Source organism: Marmota monax, unplaced genomic scaffold (genome assembly GCF_021218885.2).
Source record: "Marmota monax isolate L192 unplaced genomic scaffold, Marmota_monax_Labrador192_F-V1.1 WCK01_AAM20220418_F8-fsc00021, whole genome shotgun sequence".
NCBI classification, from domain to species: Eukaryota; Metazoa; Chordata; class Mammalia; order Rodentia; family Sciuridae; genus Marmota; species Marmota monax.
Window position 1 is genome coordinate 17,249,445 of NW_026695228.1, and position 24,940 is coordinate 17,274,384.

Genomic DNA, 24,940 nt, shown 5'->3' on the forward strand with positions numbered 1-24,940 from the left:
TCTGAACAGTCATTTTAGGAACAGTCCCTAGGAGTTCCCTTCAAAGTCAGACAAGTATAAAAAGAAAAAGAAAAAAAAAAAGCTCAAACCAAATAAGATTCAAAGTATTGACTGTGGAACTTTCCAGAGGAGAGCCTTGTTGTTTGTTTATGGTGCTTACTGAGCAATCTCCACACAGTCATACTTCATTGAAAATTAAAGCAAAGAGGGAATATTCCAGGACTGAGCATAAATGATGTTTGGATTAACTCAACTCTTCTGGTTTTCTGTCAATGACATAATCAAAAGTTGACTATTTTCTGAGTTTATTGCAGAGATCTTGCGTTTTTATTTGCACTCATTTTCATTGTGTCTGTGTCTGTGTCTGATTTCTTTCTCCTACTCTGTCTCAGTCTTCTGTACATTCTTGTGCCCAGCAATAAGGTTGACTGCTTTGCCCATTTCTAGGCCAGGCGAGCACAGAATTGCTGCCCCCTAAGACTATTATCCATTAAAACAAACTGAAATGTGACCTTGTACTCTCCCCATGGGCCACGTGGGCTAAGAGGGACTTGTCTGCAGAACTGTGGGTGAGGTCACATGTGAAGGGAAGCCAGGGATGGCAGAGCCACATGAGTGCTGTACTCCACCCGCATTTCTCATGAGAATAGGGCTTTGGGTGACTTTGACCTCTTCCAGGTTTTGGCTATCAGTACCTTAAAGCCTGCATAAAGTAGGGTAGCTTCTTAGGGTCATGGCATCCGTAGCACATGTATCTTCATTTCTGTTTCTCTCTGATCATGATACAATTCCATATGTAAAGAATTTAGTATATGTTGCTAAAAATGCAAAGCCTCTTATCTGTCTTACTTGCTCGTTTTCTTGTAATCACAACTCGAATATCATAGCATAGAACAGTTAACAGTACCTTAGGTCATGGAATACCAGTTTGCACATTTCTGTAGTTATGTTAGATATCTTTTTTTTTTTTTTTTCCTACTGTGGACTCATTTGCTCGAGTCTGCAGGTCTTTGTTTGAGCCTTTTCTTTCCCACCCACATGTTGTTACCATGGTGGAGGAGCAAACCCTTTTTCCATCCCCAAAACAGTCTCTTTGCATCATCCATACCTGAGTTTATTTTCAAAGTCAGCCAATTTATATAACTGCAAAGTGAAGATTATTATTGTTCTCGGAGTGCTTACTACCTTGGCACTTCATGTAGAGGACTGGTCTGATAGGAAGGACTCAACTCTAAGAAATAATGAGGCCTCCAGAAGAATAGGGAGATATATTTTTTTAAAATTTTTTTTAAGTATTTAAAGAATAGCTTAAAACAAAAAGAACTTGGGAGCCGGTGAGCACCTGAAAACATGGTTGAGAAGCTTCCATTGTGAGAGCCCTGAGCTGGTTGCCTTGACAACTGGTAACAGGCACTGGGAGTGCTTTACTCTCCTAGTCCCCTTTCAAAAATCCTCACAGAGGTGAAGCAGTTTGGCAGATCTCTGGCTCTGGATTACTGGTTCTCCCTCAGAGTCTTTTACCAGAGGATTTCCCTTTGGTTGGGACCGGATATTGGGAGGGGACAGTGTTACCTTTATTTTAGCTGATATGATTTGGCTGGTTTTCTTTGGGCACTTACCTGTTTATTTACAGGAAAGTCCGTGCTGCTACAGAATGGTTGGTGTTCCGATCTGTGCCATCATCTTGAGGTCAGGACCTTGTCTCCTCATTAATAAGTGGCACCCACCCAGTTGACCTCTGTGGTCAGGCCAGCTCAGTGCTTGCCAGTCTGAAACATGGAAGGTGGGTTTTTCTTCGCCTCTGCCAAGGTAGTAGTTTTCTTGGACTCTTTGACCCTAACTAAAGAAAGAGGTCTCCTGAGGATACTCAGTAAATGTGGCCATTTAAGGAAATTCTTTTGTTTTGTCCACAGTCCCGGCTGGTAGTCATGAGCCTGTCCCTATCAAAGGGGACATCTGACTAATGGAAGAGAACTTCCCCATTTAATGCTTGATACTTGTTTTCAGGAGGCAAGACCTATGCCTATCTTGAAGGCCTAGGTTTTGGTGATGGATCGTGCCTTTAACACATGGTCAGCATGATCTATTTCCCCTCTGAGTCATGGCTCTTTTCCAGGAGAATGCTTCTTGTTATTGGGAGACATTAGATTACTCTTTAAATGCCTTTGAAAATAAGTGCACAAAACCTCTCTCCCTACGGCTGAATTAGCCTGCAGATTAGTTTTGCACATCAGCCAGCTACAAGCTCTGATAGAATGCATGAGTGTGAATGGATGGTACAGTGAGCTTTAGGTATGGTGGAAGCAATATTTAAAAGGTCTGGAAGATGAAGTCATTATTTCATGAAAATAACAAAGATGATTTTTTTTAGTGTACTGAGACCAGAATGAGCACCAGAATCACCAGAAGAACTTGTTAAAACTTAGATTTCTAGGCTCCACCCCCCAGAATTTCAGTGATTTTGTTTCTCTTCTTTAGAAAGAAGAAACATAGGAAAGAGTAAATATAAACAAATAATAAAATCAAAACTTAAAAAATAAGCCTGGCACAGTGGCTTATGCCTGTACATAGTCCCAGCTACTCTGGAAGCTGATGTAGGAGAGTCCCTTGAGCCTAGGCGTTTAAGGACAGCCTGGTCAACACAGTGAGACCTATCTCCAGAAAAAGGAGGGCCAGGAGGCAGATAAATATTAGACAGTATTTTTCTAAATACAGGGATTATTTTTATTTATATTTATTTTTATCACTTCCTTTCACTATAAAATATAGACTAGAGCATAAACCATGTACATATAGCTTAATACATTGTCATGTAGAAATAAGCAAGGCACAGTGGTGCATACCCATAATCCCAGCAGCTTGAGAGGCTGAGGAAGGAGGATAGTGAGTTCAAAGCCAGCCTCAGCAGCTTAGTTAGGCCCTAAGCAATTTAGCAAGATCCAGTCTCAAAATAAAATATAAAGAAGGGCTAAGAAATTGGGGCTTAGTGGGTAAGTACCCCTGGATTCAATCCCTGCCACCAGAGGGGGAAAAAAAGAAAGAAAGAAAACATCACCAGCTCCCAGAAGCTCAAAATATGCCCCCCGCCCTTTTATACTCCATCTCTCCTCACTGCAGGTGACCTCTGTTTTGACATTCATGATCATTACTAATAGTACGATCAATATAGTTTTACCACCTACATATGTGTTTCTTTTAATTTTTTTTCCAGATGATTTTTTGTTGTGGTAATATGCACATAACATAAACTTGACCATCTTAACCAGTTCAGTGGTATCAAGTACATTCATATTGTTGCACAGGTCTCTTTACCTGTATCTGTAGAACTCTTTATTTACATCTGTGTTTTGTTTGATTTTTTTTTAAACAGATGTTAACAAAAGTTACAGAAATTGAATTACTTGGTATGTGTTCTTTGATGTCTACCTTCTTTACAACAATTTTTCTTCAGTTTTTTATTGTAAAAATAAAATTTTTTCAAACATTCAGAAAAGTCGAAGAAATAGTGCAACCACCATATGCTTTCTGCGTAGATTCAATAACTGTTGCCGTATTTGCTTTTGTATAAATTCATTTTATTTTTTTTCTCTGAATTATTCAAGTGTAACTTGTAGACCTCATGGCGCGTTACCCTGTGTACTTCAGCATTCCTGTCTCCTATTAACCACAGTGCTGTTTAGACAACCCAGGAAATTAACAGTAACTCCATAATATCTAATCTCCAGTCTATATGTGAATTCTCACTTGTCCCAGGAAAGTCTTTTATTGCTGGTTTTAATCTAGACAGGTCCCCTGCATTTGTTAACCATTGCCACCACAGCAAAGTACCTAAGGCTCGCCTCTTAAAACAGCGTAAACTTATTATCTCACAGCTTCTGTAGGTCAGAAATCTGGGTGGGCTCATTGGCGACATCTGCCAGGGTCTTACAAGGCCACATTCCAGGTGTAGACAGGTGGATACTCTGGGGGGGAATCCACTTCCAAACTCATTTGGGATATTGACTGAATTCATCTCTTCAGCATTTGTAGGGTGGCTCTCTGTGTCCCTGCCACTATTAACCAGGGCTGGTCCTCGCTCCTGGAGGCTGCCTGCATTCCTCCTCCAGCTTTCCACAGGATCCTCTAGTAATACATTCATTCCCTCTTATGCTATAAATCTTTCTGACTCCAGTTAAAGAAAGATACCAATTTTTATAGGCACATTTGATTATTATGTGCTCACCTGGATAATTGAGTATACTCTCTATTTTAATTATAGCTGTAAAATCCTTTTTGCCATTTTATAATGGCATGAAAGCTATACACATTCATTTGAAATGGCACTTTGAATTTTGAAATTTGGTCTCTTCCCAGGCTAGCAATATGCACCATGATACTCTCTGTAGATGCTGGGTGGCTACAGCAAGCAAAAGTTCCCAGTCAGCTGTGATCACAAGAGGAAAGAGCTGATATGTGCAGTGTTACTAAGCTGTGCTCTTTGGTAGTTTAGATGTATGCATTTGCATTTGATTTTTTTTTTTTTTTTTAAAGGCAGGGCCTTGCTAAGTTGCCCAGGCTGGCCTTGGGCTTGTGATCCTCCTGCCTCACCCTCCTGAGGTGTGTGCCAGCAGCTGGCACCACTGCCTCTCTTAAAGAATTATTCCATCCATCACTTTCTTTTTATGTTTAAAAGTAAGTTATAGGGGGCTGGGGTTGTGGCTCAGTGGTAGAGTGCTTGCCTAGCGTGTGTGAGGCACTGGGTTTGATCCTCAGCACCACATAAAAAATAAAATAAATAAAGATATTGTGTCCATCTTTAAAAAAAAAATCTTAAAAAAAAAAATAAGTTTTAAAAGTGGCTGATCATCTCCTGGCTCCTTCAGCTTTAAAATAGTAGTTAGAGGCCATTTCTAAATCCTACCCATCTTATCACCCAGAAACTAGCATTGCTTTGCTAACAATGATGACTCCACCAACCACTAGGGCCAAGGCAGTGGCTGCAATGCTACAATGAAACTTTACATACATGAGTTCCTGAATTTATAAGGCAGATAGCAGCTGTTGCCCAATGTGCCACCTTCTTCCCTAAACCACCTCAAGCTACAACCACAACTGCCATGGTTCCTCGTTCTTTCTCTTCTCCTGACTTTGCATTTTTGAATTATCATATTTTCAACTTTGGGTAGATTAATTAGGACATATCTCATTGTAAATCAAGGAGTATCTGTATATGTAGAACTCCCAAAAACTCAACAAGAAAAACCTAAACAACCTTTTTCAAAAATGAGTCAAGAACTTGGATAGATGCTGCTCCAAAGATAAGATGTTCAGCATCACTGATCATTAAGAAACTGCAAATCAAAACCACAGTGAGATACTACCTCACTCCCAATTAGGATGGCTACTATCAAAAATGAAACAAAACAGAAAATAACAAGTGTTGATGGGGACATGGAAATATTGGGATCCTTGTGCACTGTTGGTAGAATGTAAAATGATCCAGCTTCTATTGAAAACAGTATAGCAGATCCTTCAAAAGTTAAAAATAGAATTACCAACAATTATCAGCAATTCCACTTCTGGATATATCTCCCCAAAATTGAAATCAGGGTCTCAAAAAGATGTGTACACTAATGCTCTGTTGCATTATTCACAATAGCTAAAATGAGAGGTAACCCAAGTATCCATCAGTGGACAAATGGCTAAACAAAATGGCATATACATACAGTGAAGTATCATTCAGTTTTTAAAAGAAAGGGATACTGGCATAATGGTACATCATAGATTAAAATTGTAGACATTATGCTAAATGAAATAAGCCAGTTGCAGGAAGACAAATTGTATGATTCCATTCATATGAGGTACCTAGAGTGATCATATTCATAGAGATTGAAGGAAGAATGATGGTTGCCAGGAACTAGGGGGAGAGGGAAGTGGGGACTTACAATTTAATAGGCCTGGAGTTTTAGTTTGCAAGATGGAAAGAATTCTGGAGATGGATGGTGGTGACAGTTGCACAATAATAAGAATGCACTCAATTCCACTGAACTGTACACTTTAAAGTGGTTAAGATAGTGAATTTTAAGTCATGTATATTTTACCACAACTTAAAAATATTGATAGGCGGACACTTTGGGCTGTGAAAATAAAATCTGGAAAGCTGTTTCCTATGCAGAAAGGATAAAACTTGCTCAAGGACATAATATTTCAAAGTCCACAATAAGCTGCTAACTCCATAAGATTGTTTAAGGTGCTCCAACTCAGCCCCCTTTCTCTTCTTCATATTCTTGTTGCCCTCCCTCTCCCCTCATTCCTCCATTTTGCCTACTTTGACTTTTATAATTTCTCTCAAAGAAATAGTCATTTGTATATGTTCATTTTTCTATCCACTTTTCTGTTTTATATTAATTTCATAACCAGAAATCTTGCTAACTCCTTACTAATTCCAATGTCTTTTGCAGATTCTTAAGTCTTTTATTACTACATGATTTCAGTTTGTATAGATATTCTTCATCAAGTTGAGATAGTTCCCTCTGTCTGATTTTCTGAGTTTTTATCATGAACGGGTGTTGAATTTTGTCAGATGCTTCTTCTGCATCAAATGAATTGATTTTTCTTTAGCCTCCTGAGATGGTAGATTGATTTTGAATACTGATTTAACCTTTCATCTTTAGTATAAGCCCCACTTGGCCAGGGTATATAAATACTACAGTTTGCTCAATTCTATTCACTAATATTTTGTTGAGAATTTTTGCATCTGTATTCAAAAGGGGTATTGGTCTATAGTTTTTGGTTCTTGGGATGTCTGTCTGGTTTTGGTATTGGGGTAATACTGGCTTCAGAACAACTTGGGATGTGTTCCGTCTTCTATTTTCCAGAAGAGAATATGAAGATTAAGAGTTAATTCTTTAAACATTGGGTAAAATTCTCCAGTGAAATCATCTGGTCCCAGGGATTTGTTTTTCTAGAGGTTCTTAATTATGACTTCAATTTCCTTAGTAGCTATAGGCTGTTCCAATTATCTGTTTCATATTGGGTGAACTGTGGTATTCTATGCTCCTTGAGGAATTGGTCTATTTCATCTTAGATGTCAGATTCATGAAGGTAGAGTTGCCAATGGTATTCTGTTTTCTTTTGATGTCTATGGAGTCTAGTTGTCTTATTCCTGATATTAGTAATTTGTTGCTTCTGGTTTTTCTTTTCCCTTTTTCTTTGTTAATTTTATTGATCCCTTCAAAGAAAAAAATCTTCTTGTTTGATCAATTTTCCTATTGTTTTTCTATTTTCAATTTCATTGATAACCACTTTCTTTATATTTTCTCCCTTGTTTACTTTGAGTCGATTTTGTTCTTAATTCGGTCACTGATTTGAGACTTCTAACATAAGCACTGCTTTAGTTGGGTCCCACAGAATTTTATCTATTTTATTTTATTCTCATTTCATTAACTATGTTCTGAAAATTTCTTCTGAAACTTCCCTTTGACTCATGGATTCTTCTGATATGTGTTTAGTTACCAAATATTACCTGATCTTAATTTCTCAATAATTTCTCGTTTGATTCCACTATGTGAATCAGAGAATATAATGTGTATGATTTCAAGGTGTTTTTTTGAGTTTGGGTTTTTTTTTTATTTTAAAAATTTTTTTTGCACAGGGGTTGAACCCAGAGGCACTTAACCATTGAGTCATATCCCCAGCCCTTTTTATTTTATTATTATTATTTTTAAAAATTTTTTTTTTTTTTTAGAAACAGTTCTTGCTAAGTTGCTCAGTGCCTTGCTAAGTTGCTGAGTCTGGCTTTGAACTTCGATCCTCCTGCTTCAGCCTCCTGCACTGCTGTGATTACAAGCGAGCACCACCACAAATGGCTATGATTTCCATTGCTGAGGTTTGTTTTATGGCCAGGGATATGGTTTGTTGTGGTACCTGACTTGAGAACAACGTGTATCCTGCTATTGTTGGGTGTCTTGTTCTCTAAATGGTCAGTTAGATCTTATTGGGTGATGATGAACTCTTCTGTTTCCTGTCTAGTTAGGTTGTATTGATTGTCAAGAGAGAACTGGTGAAGTCTAACTGTAACTGTGGACTTGTCCATTTCTCCTCTCAGTTTTATCACTTCTTGCTTCACATAGGATTGCTCTGACTTCTTGCTGATTAATCTTTTCATCATGGCATGATGCCCTTCTGTCACTGGTTTTGCTCTGAAGTCTGTTTACCATATTTTACTGTGAAGTGCATTTTTCTTTGAAACATACATGCAGCATACTTTATGATATGCTAACATAACCCCTCCCCTTAGTCTACTTTATCTTACATTAATATAACCACTCTTTCTTTTGATTAGTTTTTGCATGGCTTTCTTTTTTCAACCTTTTAGTTTCAGTCTGCCTATATCATTATATTTGAAGTGGGTTTCTCATAAACAGAATATCCTAGCATGCACAAGCCCTGAATTCAGTCCTCAGCCCTGGGGAGAAAAAGAAAGGAAGAAAAAAGTCCAAAAAAAGAAACAAAGTAACAGCAGAATATGATCAGAGCTTTTTTTATTTTTAAATCCATTCTGCCACTCTTTTAATGGGTGTGTGTAGACCATTTATATTCATTGTAATTAAGTCTAGGTTGGTACAGTGCTTGCCTCGAATAGCACAAGGCTCTGGATTCAATCCCCAGCACCACAAAAAACAAAACAAACAAACAAACAAATAACCTGGAAATAATGGCTGAAATATTCTCAATGTGGCACAATAACATAAAGGGACAGATTCAAGAAGCCAAGTGAATCCTAAACCAGATTAAGTCTAGCTTAAGTCCAGCATTTAATTTATTTTTCTAGCTTTTTTGTTGTTGTTTTTATTTTTCTGTCTTTGTATGGTTATTTGAATTTCTTTTCTAGAGTTTTATCCTGACTTAGCTGTAGTTCTTTGTGTATCTCATTGTATCAGCTTTTTAATGTCTGCTTAGGTATTGTATTGTATTTATGGTATCACAGCCTACTGGTAGAACACTTTACTATTCAATTGAAATGTAGAAACTTTGCTTTCCTTTACATACCCTTCCTTAATCTTCCCTTTGGGTATTATAATTAATTATTTTAAATGTACATTGAGAATCACCTGCAGCAGCATTATAATTTTTGCTTTAGCCATCAAATATAGTTCAGAAAACTCAAGAGAAACAAATTTTATTTATATACTCACATTATAGTTTCTCTCCTTCATTTTCGGTGTTCTCAGGTTCCTTTTTTTATAACATTCTAAATAGAGGACTTTCTTTCTTTTTTTTTTTTTTTTAAGAGAGAGAGAATTTTAATATTTATTTATTTTTTTTAGTTTTCGGCGGACACAACATCTTTGTATGTGGTGCTAAGGATCGAACCCGGGCCGCACGCATGCCAGGCGAGCACGCTACCACCTGAGCCACATCCCCAGCCCCTAGAGGACTTTCTTTAGCCATTCTTTTAGGGTAGATCTAATCATGGCAGAGTCTGTTTTTCTTTGTTTTAGTCTTGATTTCTCCTTCATTCCTGAAGAATATTTCCATAGAAGACAGTTCTGGATGGACAGTTCTTTTCTTTCAGCACTTGAGAAATAGTGTGCCACTTCTTTCTGGCCTCTGTGGTTTCTGATGACCAATCTATCTTTGGAATTGTTTTCTCCCTAAAGGTGATACATTATTTCTGTCTGGCTGCTTTCAAGGGTATTTTTTTCTTTGTCTTAATTTTAAGAAGTTTGATTATGGTGTGTTTTGGAGTGGGTTTCTTTAGGTTTATCTGGTTTAGGATTCACTTGGCTTCTTGAGTTTGTCACTTTATGTTATTGTGCCACATTGAGAGTATTTCAGCCATTATTTCCTTTGTTGTTTCTTTTTCGTGTGTGTGTGTATGTGTGTGTGTGTGTGTGTGTGTGTGTGGTGTGTGGTGCTGGGGATTGAACCCAGGGCCTTGTGCATGTGAGGCAAGAATTCTACCAACTGAGCTGTATCCTCAGCTATTATTTCTTTGAGTCGTTTCAGCTTTACTCTTTTATCAGAGACTCTGGTGACATCCTTGTTAGATCTTTTGTTATAGTCCCACATGTCCCTGAGCTTCTTTTATTTTTTTATTTTTTTTTTTTATGGTTAGATTTGCTGAAAATATTTTATTTTATTTATTTATTTATTTTTAATTTTTTTATTATTGGTTGTTCAAAACATTACAAATTTCTTGATATATCATATTTCACACTTTGATTCAAGTGGGTTATGAACTCCCATTTTTACCCCATATACAGATTGCAGAATCACATCAGTTACACATCCATTGATTTACATATTGCCATACTAGTGTCTGTTGTGTTCTGCTGCCTTTCCTATCTTCTACTATCCCCCCTCCCCTCCCCTCCCCTCCCCTCTTCTCTCTCTACCCCCTCTACTGTCTTTCATTTCTCCCCCTTGTATTATTTTTCCCTTTCCCCTCACTTCCTCTTGTATGTACTTTTGTATAACTCTGAGGGTCTCCTTCCATTTCCATGCAATTTCCCTTCTCTCTCCCTTTCCCTCCCACCTCTCATCCCTATTTAATGTTAATCTTCTTCTCCTGCTCTTCGTCCCTACTCTGTTCTTAGTTACTCTCCTTATATCAAAGAAGACATTTGGCATTTGTTTTTTAGGGATTGGCTAGCTTCACTTAGCATAATCTGCTCTAATGCCATCCATTTCCCTGCAAATTCTATGATTTTTGTCACTTTTTAATGCAGAGTAATACTCCATTGTGTATAAATGCCACATTTTTTTAATCCATTCGTCTATTGAAAGGCATCTAGGTTGGTTCCACAGTCTTGCTATTGTGAATTGTGCTGCTATGAACATCGATGTAGCAGTGTCCCTGTAGCATGCTCTTTTTAGGTCTTTAGGGAATAGACCTAGAAGGGGAATAGCTGGGTCAAATGGTGGCTCCATTCCCAGCTTTCCAAGAAATCTCCATACTGCTTTCCAAATTGGCTGCACCAATTTGCAGTCCCACCAGCAATGTACAAGTGTACCCTTTTCCCCACATCCTCGCCAGCACTTGTTGTTGTTTGACTTCATAATGGCTGCCAATCTTACTGGAGTGAGACGGTATCTTAGGGTGGTTTTGATTTGCATTTCTCTGACTGCTAGAGATGGTGAGCATTTTTTCATGTACTTGTTGATTGACTGTATGTCCTCTGAGAAGTGTCTGTTCAGGTCCTTGGCCCATTTGTTGATTGGGTTGTTTGTTATCTTATTGTCTAATTTTTGGAGTTCTTTGTATACTCTGGATATTAGGGCTCTATCTGAAGTGTGAGGAGTAAAGATTTGTTCCCAGGATGTAGGCTCCCTATTTACCTCTCTTATTGTTTCTTTTGCTGAGAAAAAACTTTTTAGTTTGAGTAAGTCCCATTTGTTGATTCTAGTTATTAACTTTTGTGCTATGGGTGTCCTATTGAGGAATTTGGAGCCCGACCCCACCGACTGTAGATCGTAGCCAACTTTTTCTTCTATCAGACGGCGTGTCTCTGATTTGATATCAAGCTCCTTGATCCATTTTGAATTAACTTTTGTGCATGGCGAGAGAAAGGGATTCAGTTTCATTTTGTTGCATATGGATTTCCAGTTTTCCCAGCACCATTTGTTGAAGATGCTATCCTTCCTCCATTGCATGCTTTTAGCCCCTTTATCAAATATAAGATAGCTGTAGTTTTGTGGATTGGTTTCTGTGTCCTCTATTCTGTACCATTGGTCCACCCGCCTGTTTTGGTACCAGTACCATGCTGTTTTTGTTACTATTGCTCTGTAGTATAGTTTGAAGTCTGGTATCACTATACCGCCTGATTCACACTTCCTGCTTAGCATTGTTTTTGCTATTCTGGGTCTTTTATTTTTCCATATGAATTTCATGATTGCTTTCTCTATTTCTACAAGAAATGCCGTTGGGATTTTGATTGGCATTGCATTAAACCTATAGAGAACTTTTGGTAATATCGCCATTTTGATGATGTTAGTTCTGCCTATCCATGAACAGAGTATATTTTTCCATCTTCTAAGATCTTCTTCTATTTCTCTCTTTAGGGTTCTGTAGTTTTCATTGTATAAGTCTTTCACCTCTTTTGTTAGGTTGATTCCCAAGTATTTTATTTTTTTTGAAGATATTGTGAATGGAGTGGTTGTCCTCATTTCCATTTCAGAGGGTTTGTCGCTGATATACAGGAATGCCTTTGATTTATGCATGTTGATTTTATATCCTGCCACTTTGCTGAATTCATTTATTAGCTCTAATAGTTTCTTTGTAGACCCTTTTGGGTCTGCTAGGTATAGAATCATGTCATCTGCAAATTTCTTTTATTTTTTTTCCCCAGTCTTTTTCTCTCTGTTGTTCAGATTCGGTAAATTTTATTGATCTGTCTTGGAGTCCACTGATTCTTTCCTTCATCCCTTCCATTCTGCAGGTGAGACCATCTGTGTTTGTCAGCTTCCCATTCACAAATACCTGAGATAAGCAACTTAAATAGAGAAAAAGTTTATTTTGCCTCTGGGGAACAAGTCTTCAACATGTGGGTCTGTGGGGGACATTTCCAGACCCAAACTATAATATTCTGCTCTGGCCCCCAAAGGTTCATGTCTGTCTCACAGTGCAGAAAAATACATCCAGCCCATCCCCAGGAGTTACCAAAGTCTCAACTCTCAGCGCTGCTTAAAAGTACAAATCCAAAGTTTCCTATGAGATTCAAGGCAAACTCCTAGCTGTGAGCCCCTGTGAGAAATTAAAAACATAACTTACATACTTCCAAGATATAATGGCACAAGATAAACATTCCTATTCCAAAAGAGAGGATTAAGGGAATAGAAAGGAAGAATCAGACCAAGGCAGATATGAAAAACAGCAGAGCAAACCCTAAACTCTATAACTCCTTAGCCAACACCTGGGGCACACTATGGCAGGATGTGGGTTTCCAGGGGCTTGGGCAGCCCATCCCTATGGCTCTACTGGTTGCAGCCCACATGGTCTCTCTCTTGGGCAGGTTTTGATGCTGCCTTCAGCTTCCCTTAGCAAGCAGTCCCATTCCTAGCATCTCTTCCTTCCTGGGGTCTCTATTGCAGCTTAAGCTTCACTCCTAACATTCTACACACCACCCTGTCGGGAGCTGCTTGCAGGGATGCTCATGGCTGCCACAGACTGCCTGGCCTCCCAGGCTTTCCTCTGAAATCTTGGTGGAAGCCTCTTGCATTCTGCATGCCTGCAAAACCAGCATCACATGGCTGACACTGGGGTCAGCCACCGTTGCCAAATGTACCTGGTCCCACTCAAACCACAGCTGCAGGAGCCTCTCTATGCTTGGGTAGCTTAAGAAGGGAAGAAGTATCCCCAGGTGCTTTGGGGCATATGGGGCATCCCCAGGGATCCCTTCTCAAATGACTATGACCTTGAAAGTCTTTGAAACAAATTTGGTTTTCCACCTTTGAACCTGCAGTGGGTGTGGTCTTGCTGATCCCTGAGATGATCCTTTGAATATGTAATCTTCGTGCCCCTCCCCCTTGCCTGTTCTTTCTTTTCTTTTTTTGCACTCACCCATGTTTCTAGAGTATTGGCTTCATTAGCTATAATTCTGGGACTTATGGGGCATTAAAAAAAAAATCTATGGAATTCAACACTCTCATTCCCTGGATTCTAAGGTCCGTAACCATTCTTCCTTCTCTACCTTTTAGGATGTTATGTTTATTCATACTTAGTGTATATGTATGTGTATACACACACACACAGATACATACGCACTATACATGTGTGTATTTGTGCACACACGCCCACAAGCATGGGTAGATACTAAGCATAGCTAATAACTCTGGAAGAATATAGCCCAGAGTTTTGGGTTGTATTTGGTAGCAAGAACAGTGAAAAATACAGCTACTCCATCTTCCCAGAAGCAGAAGAAGAAGGTATGTACAGTTCTAAAAATCCGCCCCTTACCACCTCCTGGGAGATTCTGATCTAGGCTTCCCCTTTCCTGGCTTGACCCTTAAAAATCACTGGGCTAGCAAAATGATTTTCTAAGTTTTTGGTTTTATTTTTTGGTCTATGTCTCATGAAATCTTTAAGCCATAGCCAGTTTCTACTGCTCATTGCTTAATGGAGCTTGCAGACAGCTGAACAGCTCCTTTTGGGTTCTGCTGTCACTGTTTGCTTCCATGGGATTGATGGATTGGTATTTCCTCTTCCTCTGAATCCATGTCCATATCTAACAAGTAGCCCGCATATTACTCGGGAAACTTAGAGGACAGGCCTCATGAAAACATTTTTCAGATGATTCTGTCCTATCGATGCTGAAATTTTTAAGGATGTTGCAGATTACAACTAATGCTCTTATCCTTCTAGAAAAATGGAGCAATTGTAAAGAGTTCATGTTGCTTGGGCAGCTGAAATACTGGCATCTGCCCAACTAGACCAATAATAAATTACAACTCAAACCAATTAATCTCATCTGTAGCTTAATGGAAGGGTGTTTTGTTCCCAAATGTCTAGTTAGAAAAGCTGTCTGTATTGTTAAGCTTCCTTGATGAGATTCTTGTCAGCTGGCAAAGAACAATTACCAAGAAATTCAACAAATTGCTGCTTGTCTGACTATGGATATTCCATAGAATCTCATGTAGTGTGCATGGAATCACTTTCAGGTTACCATAAAAATGATCATATTCAAAATATTGATCAAAAAAATACCAGAAAAAAAGGGTTCTCTGATCAAGCCACTTTCAGTAAGAAAGACAGTATCTTTAAACTACAAAGATCATGATTGCCCTGCCATTAACACTCGCTCTAAATTGGCCTCAAGAGCCTGTGGAACACGAACCTTTCAAATTACGTAAGAATTTTGCTTGTAGTCCTAGATTTGAAAAGCAAGACCTTTAAGAATAAAATGCAGACTCTATAAAAGCACAGTGTCTAGCACTTGTCATTTGCACTTTTCTATAAACGCTCATTTTCAGTCTAAAGTTGGTCCTGAGTAGAGGAACATAATGGCATAAAAATGAGCTGCTCGACAAATGTTAGGTTCAAGATTAATTAACTACCCTGATCTTAACACTTGTTCCCTCGGTTTTGCAAAGAGGGGAACATGGAAGGTAAGAGAGGCCAGAGGCAGAACCTTGGCAAAAATGGAACCTGAAAAAAGAGAAAAAGGAGAAGAGGCCAGACAGTGAGGCTGAGAGCGCCTGGCCGGGGGACACGCGGGGATTCATAGTTCAGAAAGGAGGAGTGGGTGGCCAGGTGTTCTAGGCTGGGGACCCTGGCTGTAAATGACAAGGGAAGATACAAATGAGATAGAATGCCACAGAACCTGGAGAGGTAGGAGGGTCCAGGGCCCAGAGTGCTGGTGGGGGTGCAGGTGTGCAATAGATTGTCTCTTTTCCCTCAGAAAGAAATGAGAAGGAATGGGATGCGGGGAGGATCAAAATGCTGAGGGACTTTGCTGGAGAGTGGTGAGACTGCAAAGGCCTACTGTGGGTGGCTGATCTGCTCAGTAATGGAGGAAGCTCATCTTCGTGTGCCTAGCCCATGTGCCTAGTTGAAATTCAGTTAGTCTGTGGAAGGACTCTGAGCGAATGAACATGCAAAGCCTTGAGTTGGGTAGAAAATCTCTTTCAGTCTCTGCATCACCATTTTCTGGGCAGCAGATCCTTGGTGGTGTTCTCTCATTGGTGTCCTAAGTGGGGGAGGACATAAAATGCTACACCAGTATGACACCAAGGCATTGAGACCTGCTCTAACTGCACCCTCCTTCTGAAAGGCCATCGTTTTTGGTGGTGTGGAAATTGTTAACGGAGATAAATGTGGTTCTCTCATTTTCCTTTGGAGTTTTGAAGGTTTTTGTTTTGTTTTGTTGTTTTGTTTGCAGAACTAGAGATTGAAGCCAGGGGGACTCTACCACTGAGCCACATCCCTAGCCCTTTATATTTTGCATTTTGAGATAGGGTCTTTTTATGTTGCTGAGGCTGTGGATCAAGGGCAGGCTCATAGAGAGACCCTTAACACAAGTCCCAGAACCCTGGTGGAAATGCCACAGGGATTGAACAGTGCCCTTAGCTCCTGTTGAGCTGGACTCTGCTTTCAGAATCCCTCCTCTTCAGAATTGAAGAACCGGGGACGGGATAAAAGCCAAGCTCATCACCACATGTCTCCTTTTGATCTGTTGCAATAGAGAACAAATGACAAAAATGCACATTACCAAAGATCACTTTTTAAGAAAAGTCTGTGAGTATCTTTCTCCTGTTTCCAAGATTCATTGTTTTGATGGCAGGAGGCTCACAGGGAGGAGACGGGGAGGCAGTCTTATCACTGGGAACAGTGATGCATGGTGGCTGCTCAGCTTTCTAACTGTGCTTATTTTCCAGTGTACAGGGCCACCAAATGACTGGCTTGATAAACATGTTGTGTCAGGTTTTTGTTTGTTCTTTTAGATCCCTGATAGATGAATCTAACTATTGTGAGGTGGCGATACCTTCCTAATGCATGATGGCCTTGAGTGGTTTGGGCTGTTCTGTGATCTGGGACCAATCACTATCGAAGATACAAATGGACCAGGAAACAAGGACCCAACTAAATCTTGCAAGAGCATAAGAGGGTGGGGGCGGAAGTGATCTTGTACCCTCCCTGCAGTGGTCACCATCAGAGCTGCCTGGGAGCAGCCTGGGCCACGTGCTTTGGTCTTTGCTCATAAACACCATCTTTTTTTTACTGAGGAAGCCAGTGCCTGGTAAGGGGTATTAAGCTGTTTTTCTCCCTCTTGCCTGGCCCCAGGAGCCTCACGGGTACATCAACCCTCCCTTAGGTGGTGTGGGGCCGCACCAGCTTCACCCTGTCATAACATGTTCTGACTCATGTCAAGAGGATGGCACCCCTTGGTCCCTCCCACATGCCCAGCCTGTGCTTTACATCCGTTATTGCATTCTATACCACCTCTGTTTTCTAGACCGTGTGGCATGGCCACCAAGCTAGTGATAATGCAAGGACTTGAACCCAAGTCACATGACTCCAGAGTGGATGTCTTTCCCCAGGATCATGTTCTTCCAGATACTTCCAGGTTGAAGAGATCCCATCTGGGTACTCAGACAGTGGCCTGGAGGGATTCCTCCTCACAGAGCAAGTGTTGTTTTCATCAGCCTACTTTCATGAAAGTAGGCTCTGTGGCTGAGCCTTCCTGGACTTTGTCATTGTCATATCACTGTGCCACAGGAACTACTGGCCAGGCTGGCTTAGTTATTAAATTATGGGAACAGTGATGCATGGTGGCTGCTCAGCTTTCTAACTGTGCTTATTTTCCAGTGCACAGGGCCACCAAATGACTGGCTTGATAAACATGGTACATTGGGTTTTTTCTTTGTTCTCTTCAATCTCTGATAGATGACCTAAATATTTGGGCCACTGAGGTGTGGGCAGCCAGGTGTCTGTTCAAAGAGCATGCATTGAGCCTCTCATGTTCTGAGAGAGCTCACTTTCTGTGTTGGGCTCTGTATTTGCCTATAAATATGCAAAATATTTTTAATGCTAAAACCAGATATTGTAGGATGTAAAATTGCAGTGTGGAGGAATCATTTTAGTTGAGATCCCAGATGCGTAAATTGAGTCTCTTGGCAGCTAGATTGCACTTTCTAGAGCTCAGGAGGATATAAAGTTGACACCTTGATAGAAATCTATGTGGAGTGTGGCTGAATCGCAATCGCTTTTAGAGCCATAGGTTTGAATTACCTGACTTTTCGTATTAAAAACAATGGTACCTTTACATAGATGTGGGCTTATTTGAAAGCAGGAAAAAGGAAAGTTCAGGAATGGAAAGAGGTTTTGGAACACAGTGAACAGCCCTGGTCTTTTTTTGTAGCCTCACCAAGAAGTCTTACCAAGTTGGTGCCATCTCACAGCTTGTAGACAGAGGTGGGCAATAGAGAGCCCCCGCCCCAGACACAGAACTCCCCCTTGGGGATGCAGGCAGGGTTGGGTTTGAACATATGGGTATGGTGCCAGATTTTTTTTTTTAATTTCTAGTTATAGATGAACACAATAATCTTTATTTTCTTTACTTATTTTTATATGGTGCTGAGGATCAAGCCCAGTGCCTCACATGTGCAAAGCAAGCGTTCTGCCACTGAGCCACAACCCCAGCCCAGTGCTGGATTTTTATGGATGATCTTTTTCTTCTTTTTTTTTCCGGTTAAATGGATGATCTTTAAACAGTTCAACAACTGTTTCATGGGAGGGATAAACTGTCGTATCAAGAGAAACCATATGCCTCTCTCACTTCAAAATAGAAAATTTATTACATGAATCTATTATGTGAAATTTTCCAAGTCAGACCACTACTTGGAGGCATATTAAATGATTTAAAATCTAGATGGTAAAATCAGTCGCTCATTCTCAGCGAACAGCATTATGCATGCATAATAGAGCTTCAGAATTGTATCCATCTGCATCTCCAGCCCTGACTGTCTGTCTCTGCTTGGAGTGTGTCTCGGAGGAGGGCTGGTGGTGGCATCATAAAGCATTTCCGTGTGCATTACAAGTCGTGCTCAAAGAAATAGGACCACGTCTAATGGAGAGGCGTACTAAGTTAACTGACTCCATATTTCCACTTTGCCCAATGACACTTTATCCTTTGATCACTTTTTTATGAAATGCCCATCAGAGAGTTGCCTGGTTAATTCTCCTTTAATCTGCCTGTGGTTTCAGAATCAAATGGAAATAGTTTAAACCCTTAGATCAAGATTTCTCCTATTTCTCCTCTCTCTTTTAACATTTACAGCTGATTAATTTTTTTGTTCTGGAAATTGTCTTGTGCATTACAGATTTTTTATAGCATCTCTGGTTTCTACCCACTACATGATGGATAGCACATGTGTGTACACACACACACACACACACACACACACAGAGTTGTGACAAAGAAATGTTCCCTGGGAAGGACTGTGAACATCTCTGTGGGCACTAAACCCCCCAGTAGACTCTTGTCTATGGAACTGGGTTTGAATAAGTAGTTCCTAGTGAAAATATGAAGAGGGTCTCAATTTCTAGCCAGTTGGGTAAAATAAAAGCTTTTAAGCAATTTAATTCAGAAGGATGTCTTCAAGATAAAGTGTTAGAAGTCTAGAAATAACTTTTTGTTTTGTTTTAATGAGCATTTCAGGGAAAGTTCCAGAAGGGCTGTATAAATCAGAAACTGTGTCTCTGAGCAGTGTCTATCCCTGACCATGTCCCCAGCCTTCCTAATTAGACAACAGCCTGATTCATATAATGTAATACCTGGAAAATAATGAATCTACAGGAGCCACCAGCCCCAGTTACATGTAGAAACACAAAATTTGTTTTGAAATAAGGACTATGTAAAAGTGGGCAAATATTCCTCTTGAATTTTGTGATTGTTTTCCAAATGAGCTTATATTCATGGCCCCCAATGTATGTTTATGCTGACAAAACTAATACCTCTTTTCCTACAATATAATTCACCTTTTAATTGCATGGGTGGGGTGGGCAAGGGATGTACAAAAGACTTGAAGTTGTTTGTCACCATTGAACATGACTTAGGAAAGGGAGGAGGCGTGTCCACAACATCTCTCCTTCATGAACAAATGACTGTGTCCCATACTTTATGAAGAGGAAATACTATAGGCTGATAGCTATTTTTGCAATTTAATTGTTTTCAAAACTGAATAGCAAGGGTGAAGCATACATTGCAGGGGAATGCTTACAAAGGCCTTTACATGTTGTTTTTTTCCCACATTGACAGGAAATAACTACATGTTCACCAGAGTACTACAAGTGGACTCAGTACCTATTTATTAAACTCTATGAAGCTGGTCTGGCTTATCAAAAGGAGGTAAGTTAAAGTTAGCTGCAGCTGGAAAAATTTGCAATTGTTCTCCTTGTCCTTGAGATACATCATTTTTATGTAAGAAAAGAATAAACCTTGTTTGCACAGTAGCAGTGAAAATGGATACTACTTCAAGTTCATGGGATCAATTGCAGCAGACCCAGAAAGTAACTACTGCCTGGCCAGTTTAGTGCCTCCAACACCGGGTCTGGGTGTCTTTCACTCTTGACTTCCTAACACATGACACAGTGTCTGGTACTTGTGATGAGATCAAAGAGACAGAGTATAGGAGGAAATGCAGGCTTCTTAGCTCTGTTTCCTCTCCCAGCTGTGTGACCAGTTGAGTAACAGAATCTTCAGGAAACATGGTTTCCCATCTGTTCAATGGGAGTGCTAGCATCTTTCTTTAGGGTTCTTGGGAAAATTAGAGGTACTCTTTATTTTATTTGCAGTGCTGGGATAGAACCCAGGGCCTCATGCATGCTGAGCAAGTGCTCTAACTCTGAGCTATATCCCTAGCCCTAGAGGCACTCTTTACTGAACAACTGCCAGGCTGCAGGTATAGCTGAGTGGTAAAGCACATGCTTAGCATGCATGAGGCCCTAGGTTCAATTGCCAGCACCACCCACTAGACAGAAATCCCAGTACCTACACGGAAATGGACATGTATGTTATGGCAGGGAGCTCAATAAGTAGATAAAGCTTGGAATGGTGGGAAACAAGACAAGAGTATCATAGAGGCTTGGAACTGCACTGTCATGTGATTTATAGCCACTAGCTGCATGTGGTTGTTAAATTTAAATTTGAAGTAACTAAAATTAAATAATGTTAAAAAGCCAAGTTTTTAGACACACTAGCCAAATTCCAAGTGCTCAATGCCCTCATTGCTGGTTGGTAGTGTTGGGCAGTACAGATGTAGAACATTCCCATCCTCACAGACCATTCCATCAGACAGCACTGGTCTAGAAGGTTGAGAAGTAACAAGTAGGAAATCCACTCTGCCTTTATGCTTGGCACATTCTCCTTTGATCAGGGGGATTTGATGGCACCGAATCATGATTTCTTTCTGTGAGTCCCACTGCATTGCTTGTCTTACAGTGAATAATATGTACATAATTATTATGTGCCAAGATTTTAAATTTAATTTTTTGAGAGTGAAAGGAATAGGATTTATTTAAGTGAGAAGAAAAGAAACTGTGTGCTTACCTGGTGAGGGGGACCTGATAGCAGGTTTTCCCAGATTTTAAAATTTTTGGAATTGATATGGAGATAGACACAGAATTTCAAAATAAAACAAAAATGTCCTAAACCTTGACAATATAAAAATAATAACAGAAATCTAAGGGAAAGGAGAGGGGTTAGAAATAGGAAAGACAGTAGAATGAATCGGACACATAACTTTCCTGGTTGTATATTCATATATTCATATACAACACATAACTGGTTGTATATTCATATATGAATATACAACCAGTGTAACTCCACATCATGTACAGCCACAAAATGGGAATTTATATTCCATGTATGTAGGATTGTCAAAATACACTCTACAGTCATGTATATATAAAAAGAACAGAAAAAAATATATTAAAATAAATAAATAAAACTTTCAAACTCCTTTAAAAAAAAATAACAAAAATCAAGAGGTAAAATGGGGAGAGAGAAGTAGAAGAAAGAATGATGACAGGAAAGACTAAACAATTCTATGAAGAGTGTGAACAGTTGTGTGTGACATCAATAAGATTATCTAGTGTTTCCTATCCTTAGTTGTCTGGGTGCTGCTTATTATTTTATATGCATGGAATATGAAATGATGTGACATATTAATATAATAGCATCAACATTTCTCACAGGGAGCCCTATATGTACATTTAATATTCCTGTACGAGACCGTTTATTTTTGTGTCTATTATATATATAAGTTGAATTTTGAATTTATTGCATATTTATTATAATTTCCCTTTTCAGGACACTTGCTTCTCTCTGTCTCTACACTCAGGGTTTGTGCTTGCTACCTCAATTCTACAGCCTTCAAACCCAAATAGTAAACTGAACCTCATCACTGTTGGATTAGATCCAAAGCCAGCCTCATTCAGCATCTTAGGAGCTGAGAAACTTTTCTAAAGATGTAAGAGGTTTTGGGAGGATCCCATTATGCACGCACAGCCTTCTGGCTGGCTCCAGAATATCTTTCTTGTTTTCCAAATCAGTGTGACTGACGCTCCTTCCACCTACCCCAATAGGGGTGCCCTGGGGAACATAACAGTTGCATTCTGCTCACCTGGGTAATGAAGGACAGTCTCCCCATCCCAAGAGCCTTCACTTTATCACATCTGCATGTAGGTAATGTGTTTATAGGTTCCAGGGATTAGGACATGGACATCCTTGGGAGGTTGTTATTCTGCTCACCACAGCACTTTCTCCCTATTTCGTAGAGTTGTTTTTGAGGACTAAACAAGTGAATGCTCATGAAGAACCCAGAATGGTGCCTGGAACAGACTAGGTACTCAGGAAATGCCCCACCTGAGCATACCGTTGGAGTTATGGTATGGAGTGCTTATGGTGTTTAAATTGGAAAAACAGGAAACAAACAAACCAACCTAAGGTTACCTGGCTAATTCTGAGGCAGCCTATTTATGGACAGATATTAGGAAAAAATAATTTAGATTATTTTATTTTTATTTTTTTTAATTTAAACTATTTATTTATTCTGATTTGTTATACATGATGGCAGAATAAAATTCCATTTTTTTAAAATGATGTTTTTGTTATCAGTTGCTGATTTAAATTGTTTTTGGAGCATTGATTTTCTTTTTCTTTTTTTTTTTTTTTAGTCATAGATGAACACAAACACAGTATCTTTATTTTATTTATTTTTTGTATGTGGCGCCAAGGATCGAACCCAGTGCTTCATACATGCGAGGCAAGTGCTCTACCACTGAGCCACAGCCCTGGCCCCTGGAGTGCTGATTTTTTAAAATTTATTTTTAAATTTTAATTTGTTATATATGACAGCAGAATGCATTACAATTCATACTACACATATAGAGCACAATGTTTCATATCTCTGGTTGTACACAAAGTACAGTCACATCATTTGTGTCTTCGTACATGTACTTAGGTAATGATGTCCATCTCATTCCACTGTCTTTCCTGCCCCCACTCCCCCTCCCTTCCCTTTTTTCCCTTCCCCTCCCTCCCCTTTGCTGAATCTAGAGTTCATCTAATCCTCCCATGCCCCCCTTAACCCCTTTATGAATTAGCATCCTTAAATCAGAGAACACATTCGATATTTGACTTTTTGGGATTGGCTAACTTCACTTAACATTATATTCTCCAACTCCATCCATTTATCTGCAAATGCCATGATTTTATTCTCTATAATGCTGAGTAATATTCCATTGTGTATATATACCACATTTTCTTTATCCATTTATCTAGGTTGGTTCCACAGTTTAGCTATTGTGAGTTGTGCTGCTATAAATGGAGCACTGATTTTTAAGTCACCATTGAAGTATCATGATCTTAAGGGAAAAAATAATAAACAGAATGTAAAAAATGTACCTTTGGTGCATTGTTCAAAGATCAGTCCTGATTCAAGATATTTTTATCAGGTAGATCCCCTTTTATTGGATAACTATCTTCAAATTGACTTTAAAACATAAAACATTGGGCTGGGGTTGTGGCTCAGTGGTAGAGTGCTTGCCTAGCATGTGTGAGGCACTGGGTTTGATTCTCAGCCCCACATATAAATAAATGAATAAGATAAAAGTCATCAACATCTTAAAAAAAAGTATTAAAGAAAAAAAACATAAAACATTTCCATGCGCATTCTCAGTTTGTGGTTTATTCCTAACTATAAACTTTTGAAATTAATTTTAGAAAGTTAATTGATTTTAGAAGGTACCTGATATACTTTATATATATATATAAAGCATATTCAACCAAAAGTAAATCAAATATTAGTACTTTTCCTTTAACAACATTGTCATAACTTTTTGTTTTTTAATAAAAGATAGCTTCAGCCTTTAAATTTGCTTCTCACATGGCTGTGTAAATAGCATTTAGGGTAGGGATTAGGTCAGCGTTACTGAATGTACTGGGAGGCAGTAAGTATTTTGTTCCAAATTGGTATTGTCCGTGGAATACTCAGTTCCACTGCAAAAGGAATCTACTCTTGTTCTCACAAAACAAAAACATTTTCAGTAATAAATATGAATGTAAAGACCTTACTTGACGCAACATTAATTGCACCTCTGGTTTAAAAAAAAAAGGTTTTATTCTGTGGACAAAGAAGGATGCTTGCATGTTATATGTGGACATCCTAGGAGATTGTAGAGAATCCCTTGATGGGAGTTTGTGTTTGACTGTCTCTGTGTTTTCAGTGGCAGCTGGCTAGTGCTAATTCATCCCCCTAAGCTAGGTCTGCAGCATGGCTCCAGCTTCAGGAAGTACCCTGAAAGATCACTTTGCAAACACATCCTCTTCCACTATACACCTGTGGCTTAGGGAGGTGGCAATAGTAACAGATGAATGGTAACCTTGGGGACCTCTCCTGAATTCAGGCCCATTTTGGATGGAATGGAGCAGGATGGATTTTGAGAGCAAGGTCCTTGAATGAGATCAACATGATGTTACTTAGTGAAGCATGCTTTTATCAAGAGGAAGCAAGTTGATCTAAATCTATTTGCTAAAATATATACTTTACCAGACTTCTGGAACCTGAAACTGTTTGACAGTAGATTCAGAAAAGGTCTCAGGTAGGGAAAAAGCAGAGTTTGAGGAAAAAGAAGCAAGGAGAGCAGTGGTGAGTAGCCAAGGGCCTGGGAGTGATGTGTTCATTGCCAGGGACCAAAGCATGCTGATGTTTATGTGTGCTGGGAGGCATTGGCGCCTTGTGCAAAGGCTTAGGCCAGGGAGGCCAGGACCCTCAGCAAGATGAGAGACAGCAAGGGTTGGAACAGGAGATCTGACAGTGGCCACAGGCACCACAGTTACTATATAGTGAAATAAGGATGATACTGCCCAGATAGTTCCCAAGGGAGTCCAAGGAGTCCCCAGCAGCAGAGGACAGAGGGAAGAAACAAAAGTGATGGGACCAAGCTGGCACATGCCTG

General features: G+C 39.5%; 1 protein-coding gene across 5 annotated transcripts in view; it reads left to right on the forward strand.

The window, feature by feature from the left end:
- Lars2 (leucyl-tRNA synthetase 2, mitochondrial) overlaps positions 1-24,940 on the forward strand; it is a 138,129-nt gene that overhangs the window by 36,544 nt on the left and 76,645 nt on the right. For 4 of the 5 annotated variants that reach the window (XM_046437201.2, XM_058576516.1, XM_058576517.1 and 1 more), the window contains exon 6: positions 19,740-19,829. In XM_046437201.2, the coding sequence (XP_046293157.1) occupies positions 19,740-19,829 (90 nt within the window). Of the gene's footprint in view, positions 1-7,726; positions 7,868-19,739; positions 19,830-24,940 lie in introns of all 5 variants that reach the window. The other variant, XM_058576518.1, reaches the window with a different exon arrangement.